Source organism: Euleptes europaea, chromosome 2 (genome assembly GCF_029931775.1).
Source record: "Euleptes europaea isolate rEulEur1 chromosome 2, rEulEur1.hap1, whole genome shotgun sequence".
NCBI classification, from domain to species: Eukaryota; Metazoa; Chordata; class Lepidosauria; order Squamata; family Sphaerodactylidae; genus Euleptes; species Euleptes europaea.
The window spans coordinates 5,214,120-5,228,728 of record NC_079313.1 but is presented as its reverse complement, the minus strand read 5'-3'; the positions used below and the strand labels follow the sequence as shown (position 1 = coordinate 5,228,728).

At 51.4% G+C, this 14,609-nt stretch overlaps 1 protein-coding gene across 1 annotated transcript in view; it reads left to right on the top strand.

Moving 5' to 3' along the window:
• The window catches only part of STK11 (serine/threonine kinase 11), an 80,032-nt gene extending 65,971 nt beyond the window's left edge, over positions 1 to 14,061 (top strand). Inside the window, exons 9-10 of the mRNA XM_056844341.1 lie at positions 9,916 to 10,148; positions 13,948 to 14,061. Coding sequence (XP_056700319.1) covers positions 9,916 to 10,124 — 209 coding nt within the window. The 3' untranslated portion in view covers positions 10,125 to 10,148; positions 13,948 to 14,061. The remainder of the gene's footprint in view (positions 1 to 9,915; positions 10,149 to 13,947) is intronic.
• The last annotated feature ends 548 nt before the right edge of the window (positions 14,062 to 14,609 follow it).

Sequence of the window (14,609 nt, the reverse complement as noted above, 5' to 3'; positions counted from 1 at the left end):
GTTGGCAACCCTATAGAGAGAGCTGCTGCCAGTCACAGTAGGCAATAGAAGGTTTGATCCACAGTAAGGCAGATCATGTTTCCAGCATCAGGGGACGGGACGGGGCTTAGTGGAAGGTGGGGGTCTGCTTTGCAGGCTGAAAAGCCCAATTCAGTCATTTTCACTTGGTGGATCTCGTTTTGCCAGAGCTGGGAATTGCTTTTCACTCCCCAAGACCTTGGAGGAGCCGTGGCAGTCAAAGGTGATGATGCTGGACTCTGCGTAAGGCAGCCACCAGTGTTCGTAGCAGCCACCTCCCTTGGGGGCTGGGCAAGGAAAGGCCCCGTGCCTCATGCGTAGGGCGCTTGCAGAAGGGCCCCTGTTCAGTCTCCAGAGCCACCCCACCCCTCGGGATGAGAGTTTCTTCAAAAGCAGCCTGGGTTGTGTCTTTGAGCCTCGATGTGGGGGCTCTGCAGTTGTGGGGAAGCCCCAGGCAGGGCCTCTCTCCGGGCCTGAATTCGAGTCCTGCAACACCTGTAATGACCAGCGACATTTTCTAGAGGATAAGGTTTTGCGAGTCAAAGCTCACTTGTCAGGTATCTTTTTCAGAGAGCCAGCATGGTGTAGTGGTTAACAGCGGTGGTTTGGAGTGGTGGACTCTGATCTGGACAACCAGGTTTGATTCCCCACTCCTCCACATGAGCTGCGGAGGCTAATCTGGCGAACTGGATTTGTTTCCCCACTCCTGCACACGAAGCCAGCTGGGTGACCTTGGGCTAGTCACAGCTCTCTTAGAGCTCTCTCAGCCCCACCTACCTCACAGGGTGTCTGTTGTGGGGAGGGGAAGGGAAGGTGATTCTAAGCCAGTTTGATTCTTCCTTAAGTGGTAGAGAAAGTCGGCATATAAAACCAACTCTTCTTCTTCCGACGAAGGGAGCATCGACTTGCAAAACCTTATCCCCTGGAATATTTTTGTTGGTCTTTTAAGGACTTACAGGGCTTGAAGTATGTAGTGACAGAACAAAATATCTCCAGACCTGGGCTCTCTCAACTTGGCACGTAGGTTCCAGTAAGAAGGCCAAAGAGTTCTGTGTTCGGCGCTGGGGGAGGGGGGGGACAGTAATCCAGGGACGGGCAACTTCTTAGTTATGTTTGCGAATACATCGGCATTCATCAGATTTCAAGGATCTCTGCTTTTGCTACGAAAAGAAAAGGTTTCAAGCTCTTGTGTTTTTTTTAGAGACGCTTATAAAAGAAATTAATGCTGTGGAGGAATGTATGAAGGACATAGGAGGTACTAGGAACTCATTTTCTTTCTCCCCACGGGTGTCAGAAGCCTCAAAGGATCTGAAGTAAACACACAACATGCCCACCGTGAAATTCCTGGGCTAGGACCAGAGCTAACATGAGCGGTTTTTGCTTCTCTGTCCTAAACCTCTTGCCAGCCAAGAGAGGGGTTGAATCCAATTCCCCCCCCCCAAGCAAAAGTGATGCGGTAGATTTTACCCCCGACCCATTAGGACACGTCCCAGGTACCCAGGGTTTGGCGAGTAAATTATCCAGTGAGCTTGAGTTCTGGATGCTACCCCAGGGAAGTTGTTTCTACTGCTGAGAGAAAGAGTAAGGACGGGTGTATTAACACAGCTTTTGGGGAGGGGGTAGGTTCATCCCATCACTCCCCGTAGGTAAAGGTTCCAGGAAAGGAGCGGTTCATCTGGAGGACAAAAGCCACAATCCAAAATGGAACTGGAGGCTTGGTTTGGGGAGCTGGGTTTGCATAACCTGCCCAGTCCTGGACACTCTTGATTGGCATTTGGATAGTCAAACGTCTCTGTTCTGGGTTGTCCCCATCTGCCTTTCTTTGAGGATGGCAAAGCAGAGCCCATTTAAGAACGTAGGAAAAGCCCTGCTGGATCGGACCAAGGCCCATCAAGTCCAGCAGTCTGTTCACACGGCGGCCAACCAGGTGCCCCTAGGAAGCCCACAAACAAGACAACTGCAGCAGCATTATTCTGCCTGCGTCCCCCAGCACCTCATAAATAGGCCTGCTCCTCTGATCATGGAGAGAATAGGGATGCATCATGACTAGTAGCCACTTTGACTAATAGCCACTGATAGCCCCGTCCTCCATAAGAACATAAGAAAGCCCTGCTGGATCAGATCAAGGTCCATCAAGTCCAGCAGTCCGTTCACACAGTGGCCAACAAGGTGCCTCCAGGAAGCCCACAAACAAGACGGCTGCAGCAGCATTTATCCTGCCTGTGTTCCACAGCACCTAATATAATAGGCCTGCTCCTCTGATCCTGGAGAGAATAGGTATGCATCATGAGTAGTATCCATTTTGACAAGTAGCCATGGATAGTCCTCCATGAACATGTCCACTCCTCTCTTGAAGCCTTCCAAGTTGGCAGCCATCGCCACATCCTGGGGCAGGGAGTCCCACAATTTAATGCTGGTAAAAGGTTGGTATTGCCTGCGATTCTGGCTACAGTTTGTGTTGCACACACCGCTACTTAACTTGCGTCTGACAAAGCGAGCTCTTACTCGCACAAGGCTCTGAGGCGCTACCGGACTCCACGTCTGTTCTGCTGCGACAGGCAATCACAGATACCCACATGATATGAATGGGCTGCTTTTTGGAATTGTGGCCTTTCGAGGGGTGAAGTTCAAAAAGGGGTTTTAGCTGACAGTGGCTCGGGCGAGCTGGATTCAGTCCTTGGCCGTTGGCTTTGGATCAAAAGAAGGGGGTCCTTTTCTCCCAACCCCACCCCAAGTAATTTGTGCACTTCCCTCTGCCTCTTAGTCCACCTTCTTGCCCTTCCGGTTTCTCGTGCCCTGCCAGTTTGCACGTGCCCTTGCCAACCGAGAGCTGCTGAGAGTCGCTCTGCCCTGCCGCTCCCCCCAATCATCCAGACCCCACCCAGAGTTCATATGAAAACCAGCTGCGTAACTCAGCAACTCCAGGGTGTCCAGGGCCCTCCTAGACTACAGCGACTGCCCAATGAGGAGTGGTTAAAACGCTTAGGGCTGTTCAGCTTGGAAAGAAGGCTGTTAAAGGGAGACATGATAGAGGTCAGTAAAATTATGCATTATCCATGAAGGAGCTAGAAAAGATTCTGAAGTGTAAGGATGTGTCACTGCCCGCCAAGATTGAGTTAATTCATGCCATCGTATTCCCCATTACTATGTAGGGGTGTGAAAGCTGGACAATGAAGAAAGCTGATAGGAAGAAAGTAGATTCCTTTGAAATGTGGTGTTGGAGGAGAGGGTTACGGATACCACGGACCGCCAAAAAAACAAACCTGTGGGTTATAGAGCAAATCAAGCCTGAACTGACCCTAGAAGCTAAAACGACTAAACTGAGGCTATCATATTTTGATCACATTATGAGAAGACAAGAGTCATTGGAGAAGAAAAGAGTCATGCTAGGAAAAGTGGAAGGCAGCAGGAAAAGAGGAAGACCCAATAAGAGATGGATGGGCTCAATAAAGGCAGCCACAGCCCTCAGTTTGCAAGATCTGAGCAAGGCTGTTAAGGATAGAACATTTTGGAGGACATTGATTCATAGGGTCGCCATGAGTTGAAAGAGACTTGACAGCAGTTAACACACATATAGATGGAGAGTGGACAGGGAGAAGCTTTTCTCTCCCTCTCTCATCATACCAGAACGCGAGGTCATCTGATGAAGCTGGAGGGTGAGAGATTCAAAACGGATAAAAGGAAGTATTTCTTCACACAAAGCGTAGTTAAATGGTGGAACTCCCTGCCCCAGGATGTGGTATTAGATGCCAGCTTGGAAGGCTTTAAGAGGGGAGTGGTCATGTTCATGGAGGAGAGGGGTATCCATTGCTACTAGTCAAAATGGCTACTAGTCATGATGCATGCCTATTCTCTCCAGGATTAGAGGAGCATGCATATTACATTAGGTGCTGTGGAACGCAGGCAGGATAACGCTGCTGCAGCCGTCTTGTTTGTGGGCTTGCTGGAGGCTCCTGGTTGGCCACTGTGTGAACAGACTGCTGGACTTGATGGACGTGGGTCTGGTCCAGCATGGCCTTTATTGTGTTCTTATGTTCTCCAAAATTTGTCCTCTGGTCTCCTCTCCTTCCCCTCCCCCCACAAAGGCTCTGCAGGTAGAATCACATGGTAGCGTGGTCTTTGCAGGTGAAACCCTGCCGGTTAATTGTCCCACGCAAGTCTTCCTCACGATCTGGTCTGTGCATCTCAGTGGAACCCATCTGTTGGGGATGCTCTCAGTTTGGAGTTCCTGTGGTTGGCCTAGGTGGCCTGGAAGGCCCCTTCTAATTTGGTTCACCTGAGACGACATTGAGTGTCGAGTTTGAGAGTTGCCCGCCAGCGCCAGGACTTCTCTACAGTGCTGACCTCAGTGCCCAATTCGATTCCTGGGCCAGTTTTAAACACTGGCAAACACGGGAGGGGCTGTGGCTCAGTGGTAGAGCATCTGCTTGGCATGCAGAAGGTCCCAGGTTCAATCCCCGGCATCTCCCGTTAAAGGGACCAGGCAAGAAGGTGATGTGAAAGACCTCTGCCTGAGACCCTGGAGAGCCGTGGAGATGGGCTGTGGCTCAGAGGTAGAGCATCTGTTTGGCATGCAGAAGGTCCCAGGTTTACTCCCCGGCATCTCTAGTTAAAAGGACTAAGCAAGTAGGTGATGTAAAAGACCTTTGCCTGAGGCCTTGGAGAGCCGCTGTCGGTCTGAGTAGACAATACTGACTTTGATGAACCAAGGGTCTGACTCAGTAGAAGGCAGCTTCATATGTTCATGTGTCTGCTGCATCTTTTGAAACCTGAACTCCGGAAAAGGGGTGCTCTTGTGCCCTGAATGTATTTCGCAAATGAAACTGTTTGCATGTATCCTGCTTTCTTGTGTTTGGGAGCCATGCCCCCTGCAAAGCATGAAAAAAATCCTAAAATTTCAGTTTATAGGCATAGGGGCTAGAAGCTTGAGATTTCAGAGAGAGGGAGAAAGCCAGCGCTTGTATCTTTGTTCTTAGTAGGGTGATACATTGGAGGGGGAGAAGAAAGAGAGGATCCCTTCTCTCCCCCCCCTGCCCCCCTCCGGCCACTCAGTTCAGAAAGAGAACGGGTTTCCAGACTTCTATGACCAATTCCCTTGCAGATTGTACCAGGCAGCTGCAGAGAGGGGGAACATCGGGAAGAACAAGTGAGTCACTGGCGGGGGTGGATGCTCAGTTGGGGGGGGGGAGAGAGAGGGAAACTCATTAAGCCTTTCATTGATCAGAGGAGGAAGAGGCTTCAAGCAGAAAGCTTTTCTTCCCCCCCTCCCCACTACTCCCCTTCTCTTTCCCTTCCTCTGAAACACTTGCTTAAAAATTTATACCGCTTGGCTGAGCCTTCAGATGCTTTTCTCTTTCGTCTCGAAGGGCACTAAAAGGCTCCTTTGAACGAAGAGGCAAGGAAGAGCGTAGAATCGTAGACTTGGAAGGGCCATAGAGGCCATCTGGTCCCACCCCCTGCTTAATGCAGGATCAGCCTAGAGCTTCCCTGACAAGTGCTTGTCCAGCCTCTGCTGTAAGACCGCCAGCAAGGGGGAGCTCACCACCTCCCTAGGTAGCCAATTCCACTGTCGAACAACTCCTACTGTAAAAAATTTTTTTACTGATATCCAGCCGGTACCTTCCCACCTGTAATTTAAACCAATTATTGCGAGCCCCTATCCTCTGCTGCCAACAGGAACAGCTCCCTGCCCTCCTCTAAGTGACAGCCCTTCAAACACTTGAAGAGAGCAATCATGTCGTCCCCCCTCAACCTCTTCTCCAGACTGGACATTCCCCAACTCCCTCAGCCTTCCTCGCAGGGCTCGGTCTCCAGGCCCCTGATCATCCTTGTCGGTCTCCTCTGCACCCGCTCCATTCTGTCCACATCCTTTTTGAAGTGAGGACTCCAGGTGCAGCCTGACCAATGCAGTGTACAGCGGTTGAATCTGGGATGCTTTTCTTTCTCCCCCTCCCCCATGAAAATATGCAGGATGCTAATCAGTAAAAGATTTCACCGGGGACAGCAGTGCAAGATTCTTCCAAGTCCCTGCTAGCTCTTGAATCTCTCAGGGTTAAATTGTCAGGGTAGGGGGAAGTATATTAATTCCCTGGCCCCATTTTTTTTTTAATTCACCTCCCCACCGTTCCTCTGGGAGTTTCAGTCCTGCCTTAGCCTCTAAGGCAAGGGTGTCGAACTCATTTGTTACAAGGGCCGGATACGACATAAATGGGCGAAAACGCATGGTCGCTTTATCCTGCGTCAGCCAGGATTCAGCCTGGATCGAACGCATGCGTTTCGCCTAATGTGAGTTCGATCCTGGCTAAAACAGGGATTAAAGGAGGGTAAAGCGACCATGCGTTTTCACCCAATGTCACTTGGTTAGGCTGGGCCACGCCTCGCCAGCCCAGATCGAGAGTGAGGGGGTAGCTGGCTCGCAGGCCGGATAAAAGCTCTCAAGGGGCCAGATCCGTCCCGCGGGCCGTATCTTTGACACCTCTGCTTTAAGGGTAAGGTTGCCAACCTCCAGGTAGTAGCTGGCGATCTCCTGCTATTTCAGCCGATAGAGATCTATGGCATTGAAGTCCCTCCCCAAACCCTGCCCTTTTTAGGCTCCATCCCCAAAAACCTCCTGCCGGTGGCGAAGAGGGACCTGGCAACCCTATCTAAGGGGAAGATAGAAAGATCATCTACTCGGGTGAAAGATGTTTATAAAATCAAAGATGGTATAAATTCTGCCACATCTGCTGTCCTTGTAGAAAATGGCAGCTTCCCCTCCCCCCCCCCGAGCTGCAAAATTGGAAAGAGAAGCTCAAACACCCCCCACCCAACCTTAAAATTGTACGCCGTACACTACAGAATAAGATGAAACCCATTAAGGCTTTTGTGTGTGTGTCATAAAGCAATTTGGGGTTTGGCGCTTTCCAGGAAGAGAATCAGGATGCTGATCTGCCTCTCGGTCACGTTCTGTTTTCCTCCCACCCTGCCGTCCCCCCAGACGGATGGGTATGACGGTGGGCATGAGCAGGGAAATGCCATGACGTTGGGCATCTCGGCGTGCCAAGCGAAAGGAGTCGTGCGTCTGTTGGCGAGATTAGGCATCATCCCCTCGCATCCCTTTCACCGCTGTTTCCCTGAGTCATCCGGCTTCAAAAGCCTGCCTGCCCTGTCGTGTTTTCTTCTCTGCGTGAAAATTACCTCTCGGCAGAATTTCCTGGGGAGGGGGGAGCCAAGACGCCGGCTCGGAGGGGCGATGCCCTCGCAGTTTCTCTGTTTTCTTCGCTGCTGAGCTCAGCAGCTCCTCTCGGCCTTGAAGGGAGCGCTGTGCTCTCTCTCTCTCTCTCGGGTAAAAAACGGAAGCGGCCTTTGGCTACCTATAGAAGAATTCATAGAATAGAATCATAGAGTTGGAAGGGACCACCAGGGTCATCTAGTCCAACCCACTGCACAATGTAGGAAATTCACAACTATCTCCTCCCCCACCCCTAGTAACCCCCACTCCATGCCCAGAAGATGGCCAAGATGCCCTCCCTCTCATCATCTGCCTAAGGTCATAGAATCAGCATTGCTGACAGATGGCCATCTAGCCTCTTCTTAACCTCTTTTACCTATTCTGCACCATTGGTCTTGGCCTAATTATTATCACACAGTGGCCAGCCAGGCCCTCCGGACATCCAGCATAGAGGCCGAGGCCTTCCCCTGATGTTGCCTCCTGGCGCTGGGATTCGGAGGTTGACTGTTTCTGAATGTGGAGGTTCCATTTAGTCCCCATGGCTAGTAGCCACTGATAGATCTCTTCTCCGTGAATCATGGTTACTAGTAAAAATGGATATTAGCCGTGATACATACCTATTCTCTCCAGGATCAGAGGAGCATGCCTGTTATATGAGGTGCTTTGGAACGCAGGCAGGATGGTGCTGCTGCAGTTGTCTTGTTTGTGGGCTTCCTGGAGGCACCAGGGCCTTTCTTATGTTCTTATCTGTCTACATCTTTATACCCCACTCTTTCTTCCCAGTGGGGCCCAAACTTGGCTTACAATATTCTTCTCTATTTTATCCTCACAACAGCCCTTTGGTGGTGTAGTGGTTAAGGGTGGTGGTTTGGAGTGGCGGACTCTGATCTGGAGAACCGAGTTTGATTCCCCACTCCTCCACGTGAGCAGCGGAGGCTAATCTGGTGAACTGTGTTGGTTTCCCCACTCCTCCACATGAAGCCAGCTGGGTGACCTTGGGCTAGTCACAGCTCTCTTAGAGCTCTCTCAACCTCACCTACCTAGAATCATAGAATCCTAGAGTTGGAAGGGATCACCAGGGTCATCTAGTCCAACCCCCTGCACAATGCAGGAAATTCCCAACTACCTCCCCCCCACACACACCCCAGTGCCCAGAAGATGGCCAAGATGCCCTCCCTCTCATGAACTGCCTATGGTCATAGAATCAGCATTGCTGACAGGTGGCCATCTAGTCTCTGCTTAAAAACCTCCATGGAAGGAGAGCTCACCACCTCCCGAGGAAGCCTGTTCCGCTGAGGAACCGCTCTAACTGTTAGGAAAACCTTTTTTCATAGGACGGTCTCCAGACCCCTCACCTCACAGGGTGTCTGTTGTGGGGAGGAGAAGGGGAGGTGGTTGTAAGCCGGTTTGATTCTGCCTTAAGTGGTAGAGAAAGTCGGCATATAAAAACCAACTCCTTCTTCTTCTTCTTTGCGGTAGGTTGGGATGTGTGTGTGTGAGTGGCCCACGCATAAAGAGGACTCTAGTCCACGAAAGTCTTTGCTAGAATTTTTAAAAAAGTGCTCATATTTAAGGTACCGCCAGACTCCTGTCTTGCTCTGTTTTTGACTGTCGTCAGCAGCTGGTGGTTCAATTGCCTGCCAAAGGCAGTTGGAAACCAATTTAAATTGTTTTGGCTTCCCCACAGGAAATTTTGATTAATTTCTCATATGATTGTAGGATTTATTTTAAAAGTTGTGAACCCCGGGGTATCCCACCTGTTGGTTTTTGCCTGTGGTTTGCTCTCGGGTCTTTTGTCTGGAGTAAATGGGGTATTTTTGAGGTCAGAGAGTTTCCCACGACCGTTTGGCTCCCGGTCCCAACCCTTCAAAATCCAACCACCAGATCTAGCATTTTTAAATCACCCTGGCCTGGGGAGAATCCAGTCTGTGTGTGTTGTCCAGTGTGAAGGAGGTCTCTTGTCCTGGGACGTCTTGAAGGAGACGCCCTAACCAGTGTGACCTGTGACTCACAAAACAAGAGAGGTTGGGTTGTTCTAAGTCATACGTTGGACAGGCCATATTGTGTGCAGTTCTGGAGGCCCCACTTCAAAAAGGATGTGGACAGAATGGAGCGGGTGCACAGGAGAGCGAGGAGGAGGATCCAGGGGCCTTGGAGACCCAGCCCTACAAGGAAAGGCTGAGGGAGATGGGAATGTTCAGTCTGGAGAATAGGAGACTGAAGGGGGACATGATTGCTCTCTTGAAGTATCTGAAGGGTTGCACGTAGAGGAGGGCAGGGAGCTGTTCCTGTTGGCAGCAGAGGATCGGACTTGCAATAATGGGTTTAAATTGCGAGTGGAAAGGTAGCAGCTGGATATCAGGGAAAAATTTTTTACAGTAAGAGTTGTTCGACAGTGGAATCTGCTTCCTAGGGAGGTGGTGAGCTCCCCCCCACTGGCAGTCTTTAAGCAGAGGCTGGACAAGCACTTGTCAGGGATGCTCTAGGCGGATCCTGCGTTAAGCAGGGGGTTGGACTACATGGCCTGTGTGGCCCCTTCCAACTCTATGATTTTATGATTCTATGAAATCAGTGCAGTGAGTTCCCGTGCCCAACAATTGCAAACGCTTGTTTTGAGGGCACTCCGTCCATTCTCGAGAGCAGAGGACCCTCCCTGCACCCTTTTCCCTTTGCACTTTGCCTTCCAGGACAGGTGCCCGAGGAAGACGCCAGGCAAAATGGGCAGAGTCGCAGCAGAGGGCTACCCAAGCCGGTGTGCATGAACGGGACAGAGCCCGGGCAGCTGAGCGGTAAGACGAAAGTCGAGAGGCGGGCCAGCGCCTCCTCCAACCCCTCCCGCAAGGCCGCCTCCGCCAGCAGCAAGATCCGCAAACTTTCGACCTGCAAACAGCAGTGACCCCAGGGTGTTCGCCCACCGCAGGTGCGTCTGCTCACCTTGACTCGATGTTTCTCTCCTGAAAAGTTTGGGTAGGTGGAGGAAGTAATCAGAGTGGTGCGAGGGTGCAGAGAGGAATGTCCCGGAAGCTAGGGACACCAGAATCTTGGGCTCTGCAGATACAGGGAGGGGCCGTGGCTCAGTGGTAGAGCGTCTGCTTGGCATGCAGAAGATCCCAGGCTCAATCCGTGGCATCTCCAGTTAAAAGGACCAGGAAAGTGGGTGATGTGAAAGACCTCTGCCTGAGACCCTGGAGAGCCATAGAGAGGGGCTGTGGCTCAGTGGTAAAGCATCTGCTTGGCATGCAGAAGGTCCCAGGCTCAATCCGCGGCATCTCCAGTTAAAAGGACCAGGCAAGTGGGTGATGTGAAAGACCTCGGCCTGAGACCCTGGAGAGCTGCTGCCAGTCTGAGTAGGCAGTACTGACTTTGATGGACCAAGGGTCTGATTCAGTATCAGGCAGCTTCATGTGTTCATAAAACCCCATGTGTCAGTTCTGTAGCATATAAATCCCCATATTAATTCTTGGAACTGTCATAAGAACATAAGAAAGGCCCTGCTGGACCAGACCCACGTCCATCAAGTCCAGCAGTCTGTTCACACAGTGGCCAACCAGGTGCCTCTAGGAAGCCCACAAATAAGGTTACTGCAGCAGTATTATCTTGCCTGTGTTCCTCAGTACCTGATATAAAAGGCATGCTCCTCTGGTCCTGGAGAGATTAGGTATGCATCATGACTAGTAGCCATGGCCAAACAAAAGATCTTGGGTTTAAATCCTTTTTTACAAAGTAAATAAAAAAGGAAAGCTTCTAGCCCCGGCGGGGAGTGCTGATGGGGGCACGTTACCCAATATAAATTTTGAAAATGCGTGGGTTGTGACTCCACTCGGGGAGGGCAGCCATGTGTCTGAACTTTTTTGGGGAAGTGGGAAGGACAGCTGTTGCTCATAATGATAAATCGGGGAGTGGGGGAGGCCGCTCATCGTCTCTGTGTGCGCATGGCGTGTGCGCATGGCATGTGCCTCCGCCGGCTGACGCGAGCCGCTTCCTCTCTTCCTCCATCCCTGCAGTAGCTGGCTGTTTGTCATCCTTCCCCACCCCTTGCTTTTGGTACCGAAATCTCCTGATTCATAAACTCGTCCCCAAAATTATTCGCTGCTCCTACGGCCTTCCCGCCCCCGCCCTGCCTGCTCTCCCACACACACACTCTACCGCTGCCTCATCACCCTTGTGATGCTCGATGTTTCTCTTTCCCCTCCCCCTTTTTATCTGCTTGGCTTGCAAGCAGCCTTTCCTTTCTGCGTCTGCCCTCCCCCCCCCCCCCAACAAATCTCCAGCAGCCGGGCCGTGATTCCCCTCTGGCGCTTGGACATCTTTGCAAAGAAGAGCGTGCCCCTTCGTTGGGGCGGGAAACTGCTTGCACACCCCGTTGTTGCTGGGCAAGCAAACTGGGAGCATTTCCTTGGCATGCAGATGGTCCCAGGCTCAATCCCCGGCATCTCCAGTTAAAGGGACTAGGCAAGGAGGTGATGTGAAAGACCTCCGCCTGAGACCCTGGAGAGCCGCTGCCGGCCTGAGCAGACAATACTGACTTTGATGGACCAAGGGCCTGATTCAGTATAAGGCAGCTTCATGTGTTCATGTATCCCCTCTTCCTTGAGAGCCAGCGTGGTGTAGTGGTTGAGAGCGGTGGTTTGGAGCTGCGGAGTCTGATCTGGAGAACCGGGTTTGATTCCCCATTCCTCCATATGAGCGGCAGACGCTAATCTAGAGAACTGGATTTGTTTCCTCACTCCTACACATGAAGCCAGCTGGGTGACCTTGGGCTAGTCACACTATGTCATCCCCACCAACCTCACAGGGTGTCACTTGTGGGGAGGGGAAGGTGATTGTAAGCCGGTTTGATTCTCCCTTAAGTGGTAGAGAAAGTCGGCATACAAAAACCAACCTTCTTCTCAACCTGATCCACCATACAGGGTTGTTGTGAGGATAAAATGGAAGGTTTGGCTACTACACCAGTGTAGTGGTTAGAAGCGGTGGACTCTTTTAATCTGGAGAACCAGGTTTGATTCCCCGCTCCTCCGCATGAACGGCAGACGCTAATCTAGTGAACTGGGTTGGTTTCCCCACTCCTCCACATGAAGCCAGCTGGGTGACCTTGGGCTAGTCACAACTCTCTCAGCCCCATCTACCTCACAGGGTAGGTCTGTTGTGGAGAGGGGAAGGTGATTGTAAGCCGGTTTGATTCTTCCTTAAGTGGTAGTAAAAGTAGGCATATAAAAACCAACTCTTCTTCTTTTATTTCCTACCCTGGCTCAGTTGCATGTAAAGAATGGATAAACCATGGACGAGAAGATCTCTCTGATCACCTTTTTCCCCTTCAGTGTTTCTCTCCCCCCCCCCCAAAAAAATAAGAGGCCTTCATGGGATTTCCCCAGTGAGCATTGTCATAGAGTTTGGATTTGAATGGGGTCTCCTTTGACTAGGAATTGGGTTTTTTAAAGCTGGGTCTCTCTCCTCAGCTTCTGATCCAAGTGGCGCTTTATGGGGGCGGGGAATGCCGCTTGTCCTCCGTCCATTAGGTCACATTACCCAATTTGGCTCCTCCGTCTGCCTTGTGCATCGCCTGAAATTACTCTCTAGCTTCCTTGACTGCAGGCCCTCTCTGTTCTCTTGCTTCTCTCTGCCTTACAAGGGACCTTTATTTGCATTCTGATTAGAGGCGCATTCTGATTAAAGCCTGGCTTTTATATTCTCCGAGGGAGCACGGTTGGATTTTTAACTGTTGCTTCTGTGTCCTGGCATCCTTTGGTGTGTCTAAAGCACCTCCCGTGCTCAGGGCTGCCCCGCCCCCCAGATTTTACAGGTTGCCAGCAATGAACACCTGAGAATTTTGCTCTCTCCCCCCCCCCAAATGCCCTGACCTGGATAGCCCAGGCTAGCCTGATCTCATCAGGTCTCAGAAGCTAAGCAGGGTCGGCCCTGGTTAGTACTTGGATGGGAGACCACCAAGGAAATCCAGGGTTGCTACGCAGAGGCAGGCAGTGGCAATCCACCCCAGAACATCTCTTTCCTTGACCTGGATGGCCCAGGATAGCCCTGTCTTGGAAGCTAAGCAGGGTTGGCCCTGATCAGTATTTGGATGGGAGACCACTAAGGAAGTCCAGGGTTGCTACACAGAGGCAGGCAATGGCAAACCCCCCCCCCCCCCCGTTTATCTGCCCTGACCTAGATATCTTAAGCTAGCCTGACCTTCTAGACCTCAGACGCTAAGCAGGGCTGGCCCTGGTTAGTACTTGGATGGGAGACCACCAAGGAATTCCAGGGTTGTTGTGCAGAGGCAGGCAATAGCAAACTACCCCCACACGTCTTGCCCTGACCTGGATGGGCCAGGCTAGCCTGATCTTGTCATATCTCAGAGGCTAAGCAGGGTCGGCCCTGGTTAGTACTTGGATGGGAAACTTCCAAGGAAGTCCGGGGTCACTATGCAGAGGCAGGCAATGGCAACCCGCCTTTGAACGTCTCTTTCCCTGACCTGGATGGCCCGATCTCGTCATATCTCAGAAGCTAAGCAGGGTCTGCCCTGGTTAGTACTTGGATGGGAAGCCAGATCTCAGAAGCTAAGCAAGGAGTACCACCAAGGAAGTCTAGGGTCGCTACGTAGAGGCAGGCCATGGCAAAACCACCTCTGAACATCCGCTTTGCAGCTTACAGCTTCGCCTAAAGCAGCCTCGCTACCACACCTCTGGTTCTAAATGCAGGTGTTTTATTCTTCTTGTTCGCAGCTGGCCCCGCACCGTCTGCTGTCCTCGGCTGCCACCGTCCTCGCCTCCGTCTCTCTGCCGGTAGGGGATGATCAGTAGAACACGCTTACAATCAAAAGTTCAAAAGAAAACCAACCAAGGGAAATCAGATGTTGGCTCCGCGCACCTCCTTCGCTGCCTTCAGCAAATCTGGCTCCCGCGGGAGGATCCGATCCTCCTCTCGGGTGGAAACCCCTCCCCTTCCCATGGCATCATTCGGCCAGCCAGTACCTGGACTTGTTCTACGGGGCCGCAGCGGGCAAGGGGCAGAGGGATTGTCCCATGGGCGAGGGTGAAGTGTTGGGGGGTGCGAGGGCCCTTCCCCCCCTCCACGTCCCATCTTCCCCCCCCCCAGTGTGTTAGAAGTATTTTCGCAAGCCATCGCCAAGCACTTTACGTAGTAGACTACTGTTATATATTATATATTATATATATTTTTTCCCCTTTCTCTCCCCTTCCCCTCTTTTGTTGTTGTTTATATTTGCGGTATATTTAGAGATTTCCTTACACATTTGTGATGTGTTTGAGATTAAAAAAAGAAAAGAAATTGATAGAGGGGGTTTTAAGGAATAAAACAGGTATTAAAAACAAACGAACCCACGGCGCTCTGTTAAAACAAAATCTGCATGCTGTTCTAAGGGCTG